At 58.5% G+C, this 14,284-nt stretch overlaps 1 protein-coding gene across 9 annotated transcripts in view; it reads right to left on the bottom strand.

Moving 5' to 3' along the window:
• Positions 1-1,636: 1,636 nt before the first annotated feature.
• The window catches only part of ELN (elastin), a 33,089-nt gene continuing 20,441 nt past the window's right edge, over positions 1,637-14,284 (bottom strand). For 4 of the 9 annotated variants that reach the window (XM_027526773.1, XM_027526777.1, XM_027526770.1 and 1 more), the window contains 18 exons: positions 13,788-13,841; positions 13,134-13,214; positions 12,824-12,865; positions 12,329-12,415; positions 11,556-11,612; positions 9,833-9,946; positions 9,686-9,745; positions 9,038-9,163; positions 8,375-8,413; positions 6,881-6,952; positions 6,646-6,702; positions 6,309-6,377; positions 5,385-5,423; positions 5,120-5,173; positions 4,736-4,780; positions 4,368-4,394; positions 3,680-3,730; positions 1,637-2,662 (listed from right to left, as the gene is read on the bottom strand). In XM_027526773.1, coding sequence (XP_027382574.1) covers positions 2,619-2,662; positions 3,680-3,730; positions 4,368-4,394; positions 4,736-4,780; positions 5,120-5,173; positions 5,385-5,423; positions 6,309-6,377; positions 6,646-6,702; positions 6,881-6,952; positions 8,375-8,413; positions 9,038-9,163; positions 9,686-9,745; positions 9,833-9,946; positions 11,556-11,612; positions 12,329-12,415; positions 12,824-12,865; positions 13,134-13,214; positions 13,788-13,841 — 1,118 coding nt within the window. In that variant the 3' untranslated portion in view covers positions 1,637-2,618. The remainder of the gene's footprint in view (positions 2,663-3,679; positions 3,731-4,367; positions 4,395-4,735; positions 4,781-5,119; positions 5,174-5,384; positions 5,424-6,308; positions 6,378-6,645; positions 6,703-6,880; positions 6,953-8,374; positions 8,414-9,037; positions 9,164-9,685; positions 9,746-9,832; positions 9,947-11,555; positions 11,613-12,328; positions 12,416-12,823; positions 12,866-13,133; positions 13,215-13,787; positions 13,842-14,284) is intronic. The other 5 variants (XM_027526774.1, XM_027526778.1, XM_027526772.1 and 2 more) reach the window with 4 other exon arrangements.

Genomic DNA, 14,284 nt, shown 5'->3' with positions numbered 1-14,284 from the left:
CAAGGGATCTTTTCGATGAACAAATAAGTGATGAATCGATCTCGTTTGCCACTGCTCTTGGGCAGGTTGTCCCTCCTCACTGATGGTCACCGCAGCCCCTTGCGGTCTCTGCGAACGCACCCCTACCCCCTTCTGACCCATCCTCCGTTTTTCCTGGGCTCTGGCCGCTCCGGCCAGGCACTGCGGGCCTTCACGGGGCTGCTCTTCCTCCCTGAGAGGCCTGATCCTCCCTACTCTCTGCACTATTCTCCGCCTGGTAAATTGCTTCCTGCGCTCTGCTGTCCTCTGGAACTGGGTCCCTGAGCATCGCCCCACACCCGTGTCTTTCCAGCCAGACTCCTGGCAGCGTGAGGGCCCTTGTTCTCAGATGTGCGGATACTAGCGTCTACACGGGCAGACCCCACCTGCACTCCCAACACAGCTCCTCCTTGCCACCCTTGTGGCTTCCCCGGGTGCCCACTGGCCCTGGGGTTGTCTCTGGGGAGGACGGACACTAGCCCATACGGGCCCTGGACGTGGACTTGGTGGTTTGGGGAGGGGAGTTTGGAATCTGGTACCCAGAGTGCTCTAGAAGGGAGGGGTGGGCTCCGGGAGGGCGCATCAGATGGATGAGTGGCCCGAGGGGAGGGGGACGGCCCTGGGGAATGGGTGCAGTCAAGGGTGGTACTCAGTCTCCTGTTGAGCCAGCAGGGTGTCCCTCTTTATAATTTGTCAGGAAGCAAAGTGGTGCCTTATGCCAGGTGTGACAGGGAGGGAGCGTTGAGAGGGAAGCATGCTCCTGTTTTTCTTCGGCTGGACCATTTCTTCTCTCTTGGCTGTTCACTAAGGTCAAGGTTTGGTCTGGACAGAAGGGTCATTTTTGTTTCCTCCGCTCATCCAGCTGCAGCCACAGCATCCAGAGGCCAAGGACTTGGGTCTGAGGGGTGAGGGCTGGGGAACGTGTGTCTGGGTGAGCCCATCTCCTCGGAGGGATGAGTGCGTCAGACTGGCTTCCCTGCTTCCCCTAAAAGGGATTATCATTTTTAAAGGACAGGCTGAACTTGAAGAAGGATCCTTTCACCAGAAGTCAATGGCAGATGATTTTGGTAGAGTGAAAGTGTTAGTCGCTCAGTCGTGTCTGACTCTTTGCGACCCCATGGTCTGTAGCCCACTCGGCTTCTCTGTCCATGGGATTCTCCAGGCAAGAAAACTGGAGTGGGTTGCCATTCCCTTCTCCAGGGGATCTTCCCTGACCCAGGGATCGAATGTGCGTCTCTTGCACCTCCTGCATTGGCAGGTAGATTCTTTACCTAAGCGCCACTTGGGAAGACCCAAGTTTCCCCGAGTTTCCCTGAGCCCTGTTCCCTACCTGGACCGGCAACTGAAGGCAGATGAGAGCTTACAAAGGAGGCCAAGACACAGTTTCCTTTAAAATGTTTTCATTTATTAGTCTTTTCTGAAGCAGTTAATTCTTTTTTTTTTTAAATGTATGTTTCATCCAGAGCTATACCAAAGTGATTAAAATGAATTTTCTAAAGGGGATATAGCTCCCCAGATCAGAAAAAAGAAAGGTTTTTTGTTTGTTTGTTTGTTTTTTTCCAATAAACCACACAAGTAAAATGAAAGAACATCAACAATCAAAAATAATCCCCAAATGTCCAGGACAAAAAATAAAATATTTATTGATCTATCACAGCGAGACACATAGAGATGGGCGGGGCGGGGGAGAAATGCTCTGAAGTACAGTGGCTCGAGGAGGGGACGGGGATACAGTACTGCGTGGGGGGAGATCCAGGTTTGGGCGGAGATTCCTGCGGCCCCAGCTGGTACAGCTCTTCACACCCAGAGGCTCGGGGCCCCTTCGTAGGGGTGTGTGCGATGGGGTGGAGGCTGGGCCCAGGCTGCCATGACAGGTTAACCAAGTCGATGGTGGGGGTGCCCAGCCAGCTAGGGGTGCCGGGCGGCCAAACCAGGACAAGGATGGACGGACGGATGGACAGATGGGCGGATGAATTCCACAAGAGCAAGAGGGCTGTTCCCAATATGGGGGCGGGGGGAGTCTTCGGACATAGGGAACAGCAATGGGTCGGGGAAAGGGGGGCCAAGGAGGCCAAGAGATGGTGTGACCCAATCCAGCGTGAGGGTTTCGATGCTTGGGTACCAACTGGACTGCAGCCAGAGGTGGGTCCTGGTGGGCAGGGGGAGGCGAGACTGCCCAGGAAGTGTCTGCACCATCTTCAGAGGAGCCCCAGGGAGGGGGGGTCCCTAAGGGGCTGCCCTTCCCTCCTCCCTCCCCGCAGGAAGAGTCAGAGCACCAGCATGTAGCACCAAGTTCCCCTAGAGATGGAGAGTGTGTGAAGGGGGAGTTCCTGGGCGGGAAGGGCGTCGGGGCAGGGGGCCAAGCCCACCCACCCCTTGCCTCTGAAGGAGGGGGGGCCTCCCGGGGCCCACTTGGCCACCACTCTCTTGCCTCCTTGCCCTGTGGATTTCCAAGGCCGCCCGGCCTGCCCTGTTCCCACCCGGGGTGGGAACTTAGGAGGGGGCATGGGAAAGGGGGGTGGGGTCACAAAGGGTTTACATTCTCCACCAAGCAGTAGCACCAACGTTGATGAGGTCGTGAGTCAGGGGTCCCGGGAAGCTCACTTTCTCTTCCGGCCACAGGATTTCCCCAGGCAGGCCCCACCTGGGTGCAGGGGAGGCACGCCCCCCAGTCAGTCCTGGCCGCTGGTGCTCAAGCCCTTGCCCACTCTGCCCAACTCCAAGCTCTTCTCACATCCGCATTATCACCACGGGAAACAGAGGCTCCAGGAAGCCAGGCGGAAGCCTGGCCACCACCCCAGGCCAAACTCCGCGCCCTTTCATTGTGCAAACTCCCACTGGGCAAGTGGATGGTAGCAGGGCTCTTGCCCTCTCCTGGGGAGGATCTGACTGGTTAACCTTGTTTCAAATCATCAAGCCACCAGGGTCGGTCGTGGGGCCTGGACTAGCGCCTACCCCTGCAGGAGCAAGGTGTGGCTCGTTACCGCCACCTGGTGGCAGCGAGCTGCCTAGTGGTAGAGACACCATATCTCTGCAGAGCTCATCCAGGGTGTTTGTTGGGAAAGAAAGCAAGTAGGGTCATGGGCCGCAAGCACCAGCTGGTGCCTGACTGAGAGCTGGGCGCCTTTAATGAGGTCAGACTGCTCTGGCCTCTGTTCCTCCCTGGGCTGCCTCGTCTCAGGGTGAGGGGGGGGGGGGCGGTGGGAAGCAGGTGCGGGTGGAAGGGGATCCAAAGCCTGAGCGACTGCCAGGGTGGAGCTGGGGCTTTTCTGAGTCCCTTTCAGGCATCTTGGGAGAGGCCTTGAGGGTGGTGATCAGACACTGCCAGACACATGTCTGCCCCTTGGAGCAAGGGCGTGGCTCCAGGACCCCTGCAGGGTCTACCCTCCAGTTCCCTGACACCAGGGCTCCCTGTCACCTCCATCCTCTCTCTCCTCCTCTGTCCCTCCCAGTCCTTCCTCCTCCCCCCACCTTTTCTTTCTCTCGGCTTCTCCCTGCAGGAGTCGGGGTGTGGGTACCAGGCAGGGAGGGCTTGCCAGGCCTGGCCTGGGAGAGCCAGGAGGGTCCCTGGCCCACTCTCAGCTCTGAGGATCTGTTTTGGAGACAGCAGCTCCAGCCTGTCCCCCCACCCTGCCCTCTTCCAGGGGCAGAGTCTACTCACCTGGGAATCCCAGGGCTCCCAGGGCCCCTCCGAAGGGCTTGGGAGGTTTGCCTGTGGAGGGAAGGCAGGGGGTTGGGGAGGTGGCCAGGCTTCCCCACCTCTACCAGCCCGCCCCACTAGCCCGCACCCATGCGCCTGTAGCAGCAGGTTCCGAAGGCCTCTCTGCCCCCAGCCTGACCCTCCCGCCCAGCCTCGTTCCTTGCAGCCTCTGGAGGTCTGACCAGCTCTGTGGCAGCCCCTCCCACCACAGTCAGACCCCAGGCCACATTTCCCAGGGACAGCCTCACCCCCCAGCCGAGGGGCTCCAGGCTCGGCCTCCTTGACCACCTGCTTGAATAGGCCCTGTTCTTACCCAACAATATCTTTCCTCTTCTATGAGACCTCGTCAACCTCTCTGGTTAGACCCTAAGACCTGGGGTGACCCAGATCCCCGTCTCACTCCTGATGCCCAGTCAAGTGCCAGGCTGGGAGCTCTAGGAATTGGGGTCCCCACACCCCAAGGCTGGCCTTTTCAGCTTCTGTGATTCTCCCATGGGCTCCATCAAGCCCCCACACCAGAAGGCCAGCCTAGGGCTGTGGCTGCACTAACCGTTCCCTCAATAGGATGGACCCTCCCCGCCCCACACTGCGAAGGAGCTCAGGGCCCTGCTTGAAATGAGGCCCCGACTTGTGAGATTGGTAGACTCACCACCAACTCCCAGGCCCCCAGCTCCACCTGCAAGGCAAGCAGAGGGGTGGTGAGGGTGCGCGCCTCTAAGAAGCCCACCAAGCCCTCCCCGGCAGCGTGGGCCTCGTCTGAGAGGGGCCCAGTTCTGGGCTGGGGTGTGGGGGGCCCTGCCAGTGACTGTGTGACCCTGGATCCTCTCTGAACCTCAGTTTGTCTCATCTGAACATGATGTTTTGTAAAATCCGATGCTCCCTGATGTTGCACGGGAGGAAGAGAAGAAGAGGAGGCCCAGATCTGTACTATCTAAAGATGTAGGGGGCCCCCCAGTCTGTAGCCTGGCTCAGCCCTTCTGGGCAGGGGAAGAGGAGGGCTGGGGCTCCTGGCCGTACCTGGGAAAATAGGAGAGAGTCCGAAGCCAGGCCTTGCTGCGACTCCTGCAGGAGGGGTTTGGGGTTGGCGTGGGGGTGTGGGGGCGTGGGGTGGTGTGGGGTGGGGTGGGGTGGGACCCTGGGACCCACCACGGCCTGGCCACCTACTCCTCTCCGCCTAAGATCCCCTCCTCCCACTGCCCCTCCCCCACTGGCAAAACAGCTTTCTTAACAAAGTCTCATCAGCCTGGTGTCTGAGGCCCACATGTCCCCCCAACCCTGCGGCCTTTCCCGGACTGTCCCCTCCGCCCTCTCTCTTGGTTCCCTGTGCTGATACAGCCCTGGAGTCCCTGCTGCTAGCCAGCCAGGCTCAGCTGCGGATCTCACAGCAGAGGTGGCCCCTACCTCCAATTGGGAACGGCTGGCCAGCTCCTAGGACACCTCCGAGGCCAGCGGCACCTGAGAAGAGGGCAGATGGGGGTCGGGATGAGGCACAGCGTAAGGGGCCCTGAGCATCCCCTCCAGGGTCTGGGACGTGATTTCCAGGAAGGATCCTTCACAGGTATTGTGAACAGGACTGAGGCCTGAGCTGGTTCGTGGACAGGGCAGTGAGGGTGGGGTATAGGCAGCTTGCAGGCCTGGGCTCGGGGGGGCTGTGGGAGTAACTCACCGAATTTGGCTGCTTTAGCAGCTGCAGCTGGAGACACACCTGGAAAGATGGGGAGCAGGAGGGCTTAGGAATATCTCCTCCCTCCCAGAGTCGTGTCCTCCTCCTGACCACTGCCATCGATCTGCCCCTGCCCACTGACTCATGCTTTCACCATGCCTCCACCCCGCCTCCATCCATCCATCTTTCCAGAAATCTTTATTAAGCTCCTACTGTGTGACCAGACTTGTGGAGCACACGGGGTAAGAAACTTCAGGCTGGGTCAGAGACACAACGATGACCCGAGAGAGACAGAGACGTTAACACAAGGTCCACCACGATGGCAGAGACTTTGGGAAAGGGATTTTCCTCCAGGCTTTGCTTCCCTTCTCTGAACTCCCACTGGAGGTGGTTGGGCGGATTGAAAGAGAGAGGAGAGGGAGAGATTGGGACATCCAACTGCAAGGGGCAGCCCTCTCTAAGCCTGCCCTGTGCTCAGTCGCTCAGTCGTGTCCGACTCCTTGTGACCCCATGGACTGTAACCCGCCAGGCTCCTCTGTCCGTGGGATTTTCCGGGCAAGAATACTGGAGTGGGTTGCCATTTCCTCCTCCAGGGGATCGTCTCGACCCAGGGATCAAACCCATGTTTTCTGCATTGCAGGCAGATTCTTTACCCGCTGAGCCACTGGGGCCCCTCCAAATGCTGCACGAGCCCAGAGAAGGGGGGAGGGCTCAGTATAATCTTGAGTTGCTGATAAAGTGTGGGCAGGGTCCAGGCAAAGAGGACCGCCTCAGCAAGGTATGGCCAGATGGGAAAGAAAGTCAGTCTCTATCTCATTCATATAGGCTGCTGCTGCTGCTGCTAAGTCACTTCAGTATGTGCCCGTGTATGCAAACACAGACACACATCCCACGCCATTCGTTCACTGATTCCAGAACACACTTTACCTCCAAGGCCCACAGCCCCTGGGACAGCTCCAAGCCCACCAACTCCCAGGCCTCCGACTCCCCCCAGGCCTGTGGAGAGAGCTGTGTATTAAACCCTGAAAGTGAGAGCAGCTGGCTCTGTCCGCAGAGGGGTGGGGCTATCATCCCAGGTCCCATGTGGAGCCTGGGCCCCCAAGGGCCTTGGAGGGCTGGTGGGGCCAGGAGGTGGGCTGGACCCCCAGAGACAATGCCCCTGAAGGCCTTGGGGAGCAGGCCAGGAATATATGCTTCATGGCATGTAGTCAGACACCCTCCACCCCAACTCCCAGGGCAGCTCCCACCTCACACCCGTGCTCACCAAATTGGGCGGCTTTGGCGGCAGCTTTGGCGGCGGCCGCGGCAGCAGGTCCGACTCCTGGGGACACAGAGGGAGCTCAGGGAGGGAGTCTCCACAGGTCAGTCTCCCTCAATGCCCAGCCCATCCTGGGGTTTCCACTAAGGTAGGTACCATTAGCCCCATTTCACAGATGAGAAAACTGAGGCACAGCAGAGGTTAAGCAATGTGCTCAAGGCTTCATGGGGTTTCAACTCACCTGCCACACCACCTGGAATGCCGGCTCCACCAAGATCTCCAACCCCTCCAAGGGCCCCGACCCCTCCTGGTCCTGTGGAGAGAGGGCGGAAAGTCAGTCCTTCCCCCCCTTCTGAAGGACGAGGCTTCCCCACCCCAAGGTCACTAGGCAAGTAGACAGGTGGTGAAGGCCACGTGACCCAGTGGAAGGAGCAGAGGACAGAGGTCCATTCCCAGACACACGGGTCTGAGTCCCGGCTCTGCCCTGACCCACTGGACAAAGGCAGACCCCGTCTTGATCCCTGACCTGCCCACCTCCTCTCCTTCCTCCCAGGCCGGCACTGGGAGCCGCGGGTGGTCCCAGTGGTGGCTGTGGCCACGAGCTGCCAAGGGTGGAGGACTAGTCTCGGCCCTGACAGCCCTGGGTTTGAATTCTGGTTTCTTTGCTCATCAGAGCTGTCACCTCTCTGACCCTAAAGGGGATGACGATCCTTTCCCTGTTCACCTACAAGTGTTTGGAGAGTGAGAGGACGCTCTCTGTGTGAAGGCCCTCTGAGTGTGAACCACTGTCCAGTACAGAGCTGCCAGGAGTTACAGCTAGTGCTTTAGGGGCACACTCATGGTCAGTGCTTCATGCTCGTTAGCCGGCTTATTGTTTCAGGCAGCAAGGAAGGTAGGTACCGTTAGCCCCATTTTGCAGATGAGAAAACTGAAGCACAGCAGAAGTTAAGCAATGTGCTCATGGCTTCAAGGGCAGGAAATGACTTGGGAGCCAGAGCCCTTAGCTGCTCCGTTTCCCTGGCAATGGCTGTCGAGCTCAGACCAGCAGGGCCGCCAGCAAGGAACAGGAGAGAGGCCTGTGGGTTACCAGGCCCGCCACGGATGGAACACTTTCCAAGGTGGAAAGTGGCCCCAAGTGGACCGGCCAGACCTGGTTGGCAGTTCCCTGGCAGAGGCCCCGGCCCAGATCCTAGGAGGCCGGAATGCAGGGGGACACAGACAGCATGGGTCTGGCCAGGCTGGGGCTGCCTAGGTGCCAAGTGTCGGGGGGTGGGGGCAGGCAGGCCTGCCACGTCCTCGTGGCGGGCACGGTCCTGCTGACAGCAAGGCAGGGGCCCAGATGAGGAGTCCTGGCTTTGCTGGGACATCAGCCCTGGTCCCTCCCTGGCCTTGGGCCCCATGAAACTGTCATGGTCTGAGGGGCCTTAACGACCATGGTCCTCACCAACATGGAACTGCCCCCCCGGGGGGCTGGAAACGTGAGGGGCGGTTTGGGTTGTCCTGGGGCTGTAGGCACGCTAGGCATTTAGTGGGTGGGAGCCGGAGTCTGCTGAGCTGTCATTAATGTGTCCTAGAAACTGCCTTTTTCCACGCTGACCATCACAGCCCTGTGATGTAGGCTGTAGGCACTGGGTCCTGGCCCAGGGGGAGAGGAGACAGGTGACCAGGTGTTATCAGGGATGGTGGGGCAGCAAGGGTATCAACCACTGTGGGTGGTGGGTTGAGGGGCTCTTACCGAACTTGGCTGCTTTAGCTGCGGCCAGGGTTCCAGGTACTGGGGAAAAGGGCAAAAGGAAGAGTTGGGGAGGTCAGTAGCTGAGCTCTGTGCCTGGGAGTTCTGCTTCCTCCAGGGAGCCCTCCTTGACTTCCTCAGCTTTCTTTGTTTCTCTCAAAGCCCTGAAGCCGTGGCTTCATAGCTAGGAGCTCACTGGGCCAGGGACAGAGCTCTGGTATCTAACTGTGTCTCTACCAGTCTGGTCTGGGGGTGCTTGAGGGATTAACTGTGCCTCCTCTTTCCATTCTATCCTCTGCTGGCTCCTCGAGGACCAGCATGGTCTGTCTGAGGCTGATGTAACTAGAAGATGAAGAACTAGAGTTCCCCGTGGCCCCCTTTCCTCCACACACTGCTGAAGGGGAGCTAGGTGGGCCCAACCACTTCCACTGACCCCAGGGACCCCCAGCCTCCTTCCTTGGGCGGTGGGCTTCCTTTCAGCTTGGAGCCCTTCACCTGGCCTTTCCCCTACCTCTTATCCCAGTTGTCTCGGACTGCTCAGGAGGATCTAACAGAGCATGTATCACACGCCTCGGTGCGAGAGTGCTGGAGGACGTGTTGGGGAGAGAGCCCTGCCTCCTTTGGGCTCGGGGAGCATTGCTCTTCAGCCCCCAGAAGGCCCCTTACCTGCCCCAAGTCCAGGAACTCCGGCCCCGACTCCAAGGCCAGGAACACCAACGCCCACTCCAAGGCCAGGAACTCCAACGCCCACTCCAAGGCCAGGAACACCAGCGGGAAGGCCAGCAGCAGCCCCTGCGGGAGATGGGGGGGTAGGGTGACAGCGGCAGGCAGGAAACAGGCCCTTTTGGGGGTGTCCTGCCCAGGAAGCTGAGTCAGGGCCCAGGAGAAGGGGCCCAGTCTCTTGCAGGGGCCCCTATCCCTTTCATCTTCCCTCTACACCGCCACCAGTTCTCCTAAAACTCACACTGACCGCCAAGTCCAGCCCCTCCCCAGACCGGCTGCACACGCTGGACACTGCTTCCCTTTTCATCCTCACGTCCTGTCCCTCCCTCTTGAATGAACTCATTTGATTCCCCTAACAAGCCTCCCTGGCATGTACCCTCGGTACCACACAGGGACATCAGAGGTCACTCGGCTGGTGTGGGGCTCAGGACACGAACGCGGGTCTCCCTTATGCTAAATCTGTTTCTAATGCCCATGTCTGCCGCCTGGGGGGCCTCGGGAAGCTGGAGGGCAGGTCTGAGAGGTTGCGTGTCCAGGGACCCAGCTCAGGCTGGGGTCACACCAGACCGAGAAGGCAGGCAGGACACTCACGGAACTGGGCTTTGGCGGCGGCCTTAGCAGCAGACTTGGCTGCAGCTGGGACCCCTGCTCCTGTAGGGAAGAGGATGAGGTTTAAGGACGGCACCCATGGAGGATTCAGAGCACCCTCACTCAGGCCCACTTATTCACACGGCTTACCTATGACACCACCGGGGCCCAGGCCAATGCCGGGAGCCACGCCGACACCGGGAACCACACCGACGCCAGGAACCACGCCAACGCCGGGAGCCACGCCGACTCCAGGGCCTAATCCTGCAAAAGCGAGCAGAGCCAGTCCTTAACCGAATCCTAACCAAGGAGGACAGAAGCTGACGGAAAGAGCAGCGGGCTGGGGGGTCAGGAACCCTGGATCCTTGCTCCAGCTGGGCACAGACTTGCTGTGTGACCTTGGGCAAGTTACTTTCTCTTGATGGGCCTCAGCTTCTTCATCCCTAATAAGAGGTCTGTGCAAGATCAGGAGCTCAACTTTTGGAGTTCCAGGGACCCCTTTGAGACTCTGAGGGTGATACAGGCAGACTCATGCAGCAGCTAAACAACTGCAACAACGTGTAGTAAAGGGAGTTTGGCAAGACAGGCAGGCCTGGCTTCAAAGCTCAGCTCAGCCACCATTTAGCTACGTGAGTATGGGCAAGATACTTAAGCTCCTGGAGACTCAGTTTCCACATCTGCAAAATGGGTGCAACAGAACCGATCTCATAAGGCTGGTGTAAGGATTACCTCAGCAAACGCTGAAAGTGTTAGTAGCTCAGTCATGCCTGACTCTTTGTGACCCCATGGACTGTAGCCCACCAGGCTCCTTTGGCCATGGAATTTCCCAACAAGAAAACAGGAGGGAGACTCCTGGCCCAGAGATGGAACGCACATTGCAGTCAGATTCTTTACTGTCTGAGCCACCAGGGAAACTCTCAGCAAATAGTAGTTTTACAAACATGAGTTGCTGTATCTGAGTTTAGGAATCACTGGTGGCTCAGTGGCAAAGAAGCTGCCTGTCAAGGTAGGTGACGTGGGTTCGATCCTTGGGTTGGGAAGATCGCCTGGAGAAGGAAATGGCAACCCACTCCAGTACTCTTGCCTGGGAAATCCCATGGACGGAGGAGCCTAGTGGGCTACAGTCCATGGGGTCACAAAGAATCAGGCACGACTCAGCGATTAAACAGACCTGAGGTTAAGATTTCTCTGGCACGCAGCTGGGCTCTAAAGTGAGCTGTTTGGCTGTGCCGTATTCAGGAGGGTGTGGGAGCCTGGGGCTGCCAGGGTGGCCCCCGGCTGAAGCAGGAGATGCAGAGCCTGGTCAGGGAGTGAGAGCCCTGCTGTCGCTCAGGGTGGGCAGGAGCTCAGAGAAGCCCAGCGTTGGCTCCAGAAATGGGGCAAGGCCCCAGCTGGACCGGAAGGCAGCAAGGGCTGTGGGAAGGGTAGGGGTGGGTGCTGGAGGGCTCTCCGGCATCTCTTCTCTCTTTGTCTTCCTGCTCAGAAACTTCGCTCCCATCCCTCAAAGTGCTTGGATGGGCCGAGACCTTTGAGGAAGGCCCAGGCCCAGAATGTGACAGCTTGGAGAGATCACGTTGGAGAGGGGTGCTGTCAGACTCCAAAGCAGAGATATGAGAGAGCAGTGCTCTGGGATCAGGCTCGGAGGCAGAATTGGCAGGGGGCTTCCCAGGTGGCTCAGTGGTAAAGAATCCATCTGCCAATGCAGGAGATGTGGGTTCCATCCCTGGGTCGGGAAGGCCCCCTGGAGAAGGAAATGGCAACCCACTCCGGTATTCTTGCCTAGGAAAATCCCATGACAGAGAAGCCTGGCGGGCCGCAGCCGTGGGTCTGCAAAGAGCTGGACACGACTGAGGGACAAAACAACAACTCTTACCAAACTGGGCGGCTTTGGCGGCAGCTTTGGCGGCTGCAGCTGCTGGAATCCCGACCCCTGGAAAGGCGAAGATTAAGGATCCGGAGCCGTCCCCAGCACCCCTCCCCTCTCTCTTCCATCCCCCATGGTAGAAAGACTTCGTGGAGTCCACATCTCGGGAACTGCCCCCTCTCCCAGGCCCGCACTGTGATGGCCCGCCAGCCGCTCTGGGCATGCCGTCTCCCTGAGAAGCAGCTCTGACTCTGTGGCTATTGGAGGAAACGGCTCATTTCTTGGGGAGAAACGCAAGAGAGGAATGTCCCTCCCCCCGCCCAGAAAGAAGAAGAAATGCAGAAGAGAAATCTTCTGGTGGGGAAAAAAACCACAAACCGACAAGGAGGATTGTAAGTTAATCTCATTTCCTCCCTCTGGAGAAAGAGTGCCGGTAAACAGAGACTAACACAGGCCCTCCCACCCGATCAGAAAGCAGAAAGGCCCCGTGGGGTGAGGGATGAATGAGGTCTCCCCAAACCCCAGCCAAGCGGAGTTCTGCTGGCTCTCAGGCTGACATCCTGAGCATCCCTGAGGGCAGGGAGGAGACTTTCTGGGTTCACTCAGCGATCTGGAATCCCATGGAGACACTTCCCTTCAAAGTATGGGAAATCCCTTTTTCTCTACCCCTGTCTCTGGGCTCAGTCTTGCCATCTGTAAAATGGGACCCTTGATCTACATCAATTCCAGGGCCCCTTCAATGAGATAAACCAAACCCACGTCTGGGCTGGGACACAGCTCACCTGGCACCCCTCCAACACCTGGCACGCCTGGTATTGCTCCTGGGGCGCCTGGCACCAGCCCTCCCAGGGCTCCTACTCCCCCAGCACCTGGAGTGAGGAAGAGCATCCAGCTTTGCCCTTGAAGCACCCTCTTCTTGGGGGAGCCGAGGGTGGAGGTGGGGGTTGCATCGTGGCCGGGTATCATCTGGGCACCTTTAACTCACTGGTGTGGGATGGGGGATGATGAGCCAGGTACCAATGACCCCAACAGTGGGCAATTGCAAAGGCCAGAAATGTTCACTGTGGCTTTGGAAAATGGGGCCAGGGGCTTCTGACTTAACCCAGGCCTTTTCGGCCCCAGAGGCCAAGAGTATGAGGTTGCTCTGATTTTTGAGCCTTGGCCCCCACAGGAGAGCCTGGCTGTGGAGGGGAGGGGGCAGGGCTTGGCCGTGGGGGGAGGAGTAGGGGGAGGAGGGGAGGCGGAGGGGGCAGGGAACGCAGGGCTGGGGCACTTACCGATTTTGGCTGCCTTGGCGGCGGCAGCTGCCTGAGCTGCTGCTACGAGGAATCGAGAAAGAAAGAGATTCAGAAACCTTGCTGGATCTCAGCTGGGCTGTGCTGACAGTGCACCTGCCCCAAGGGCACCGGAGGCCCACCCTGTGCTCTCCCCCACGTCTTCCCTGAGTTCCCAGAGCTCAGTCTACCCTCCCCAGCCTCCCATAGCCCGACAGAAGATGAGCCTCCATCCCTTTCCCTGTCCCCACCACCCCCCACCACCTGCCTTCATGGAGCTAAGGCTCACGGGAAAGGCCAGCTCCTAGAATACCTGCGTCTCCGATGCCAGGAAAGCCCCCAGGGCCAACCCCAAATGTGGGAATGCCTCCAACTCCCACTCCGCCTCTGGCCCCTGCAGAGGGAAGAGAATCAAGTGGTAAAGGGTCTAGTGGGAGAGGCTGGGGCAGGCTCTGGGGGATGCTGGATGGGGGACAGGATGCGAGCCTCCCCCCAAGTCTGGTCCATGAAGGACAGGAAACCATGAGATGCCTGAGCCCCACCAATTCCCTCCCTACTGACACCCCCTAGTGTGTCCCCAGCCCCTCTCTTCTCTGAGCAGTTGGGGAAGGGTCTCTTTGTTGGTGATGGGCGGACTGTGCAGTCTTATCCTCCGCCAGGCTGAGGCTCTCCTCTGAGTGGGTCCTGGCCAGGACAGGGAGGTCAGGGACACTGTCTCCACTGGGAATGACATACTGGGACTCCACTATTACTCAGTCCCTTGGCCTCATGGTGGGAGACACCTGGGGGACACATCGTCCTGAGGCCCAACAGGTCCAAGTCCCAGCTCTGCCAGTGACTTGCTGTGTGGCCCTGGGCAAGTCCCTCCTCTTCTCTGGGCTGCACAATGGGGAGTAGAAGATGAGGGTCCTGGAGTCCAAGTAAAGGCCAGAACAGGGCGGGGCGGAGCTATCCGCTTGGCACTCACCGAATTTGGCTGCTTTGGCTGCTGCTTTAGCAGCTGCGGCTGGGGACACGGCCCCTGGAGAGACCAAGAGAAACACAAATGCTCAGGGGAGAATGGAGTGGACACTCAGGATATGTATATATATCCCTCTGTCTTTCAGTCCATCTTCTATCTATTGAGCCAACACAGGGTTGTCCATCCATTTACCCACTCATATCTCCACTTACCCATCTGTCCATCTGTCTACCCAGCCACCCATTCATCCATCTGCTGACCTTCCCAAATGTCTGTCCATTTGTCTATCTTTCAATCTCAATCTACCCACTCAACCACTCAGCTCTCCAGCCACCCACACATGCATTATCCATCCATTTATCCACCCGCCTGCCTATCTATCTTTTCATCTAAATGTCTAACCAACTATCTATTTTGTATTGGCCTTCTACCCACCCATTCATCTGCTCATCCACCATCCATTCATTCACCCATCATTCTAATCACTTGTATTGTCCCCACCT

This window comes from Bos indicus x Bos taurus, chromosome 25, assembly GCF_003369695.1.
Source record: "Bos indicus x Bos taurus breed Angus x Brahman F1 hybrid chromosome 25, Bos_hybrid_MaternalHap_v2.0, whole genome shotgun sequence".
Classification (NCBI taxonomy): domain Eukaryota; kingdom Metazoa; phylum Chordata; class Mammalia; order Artiodactyla; family Bovidae; genus Bos; species Bos indicus x Bos taurus.
The sequence above is the reverse complement of the archived record's forward strand: the minus strand, read 5'-3'. Positions and strand labels throughout refer to the sequence as shown.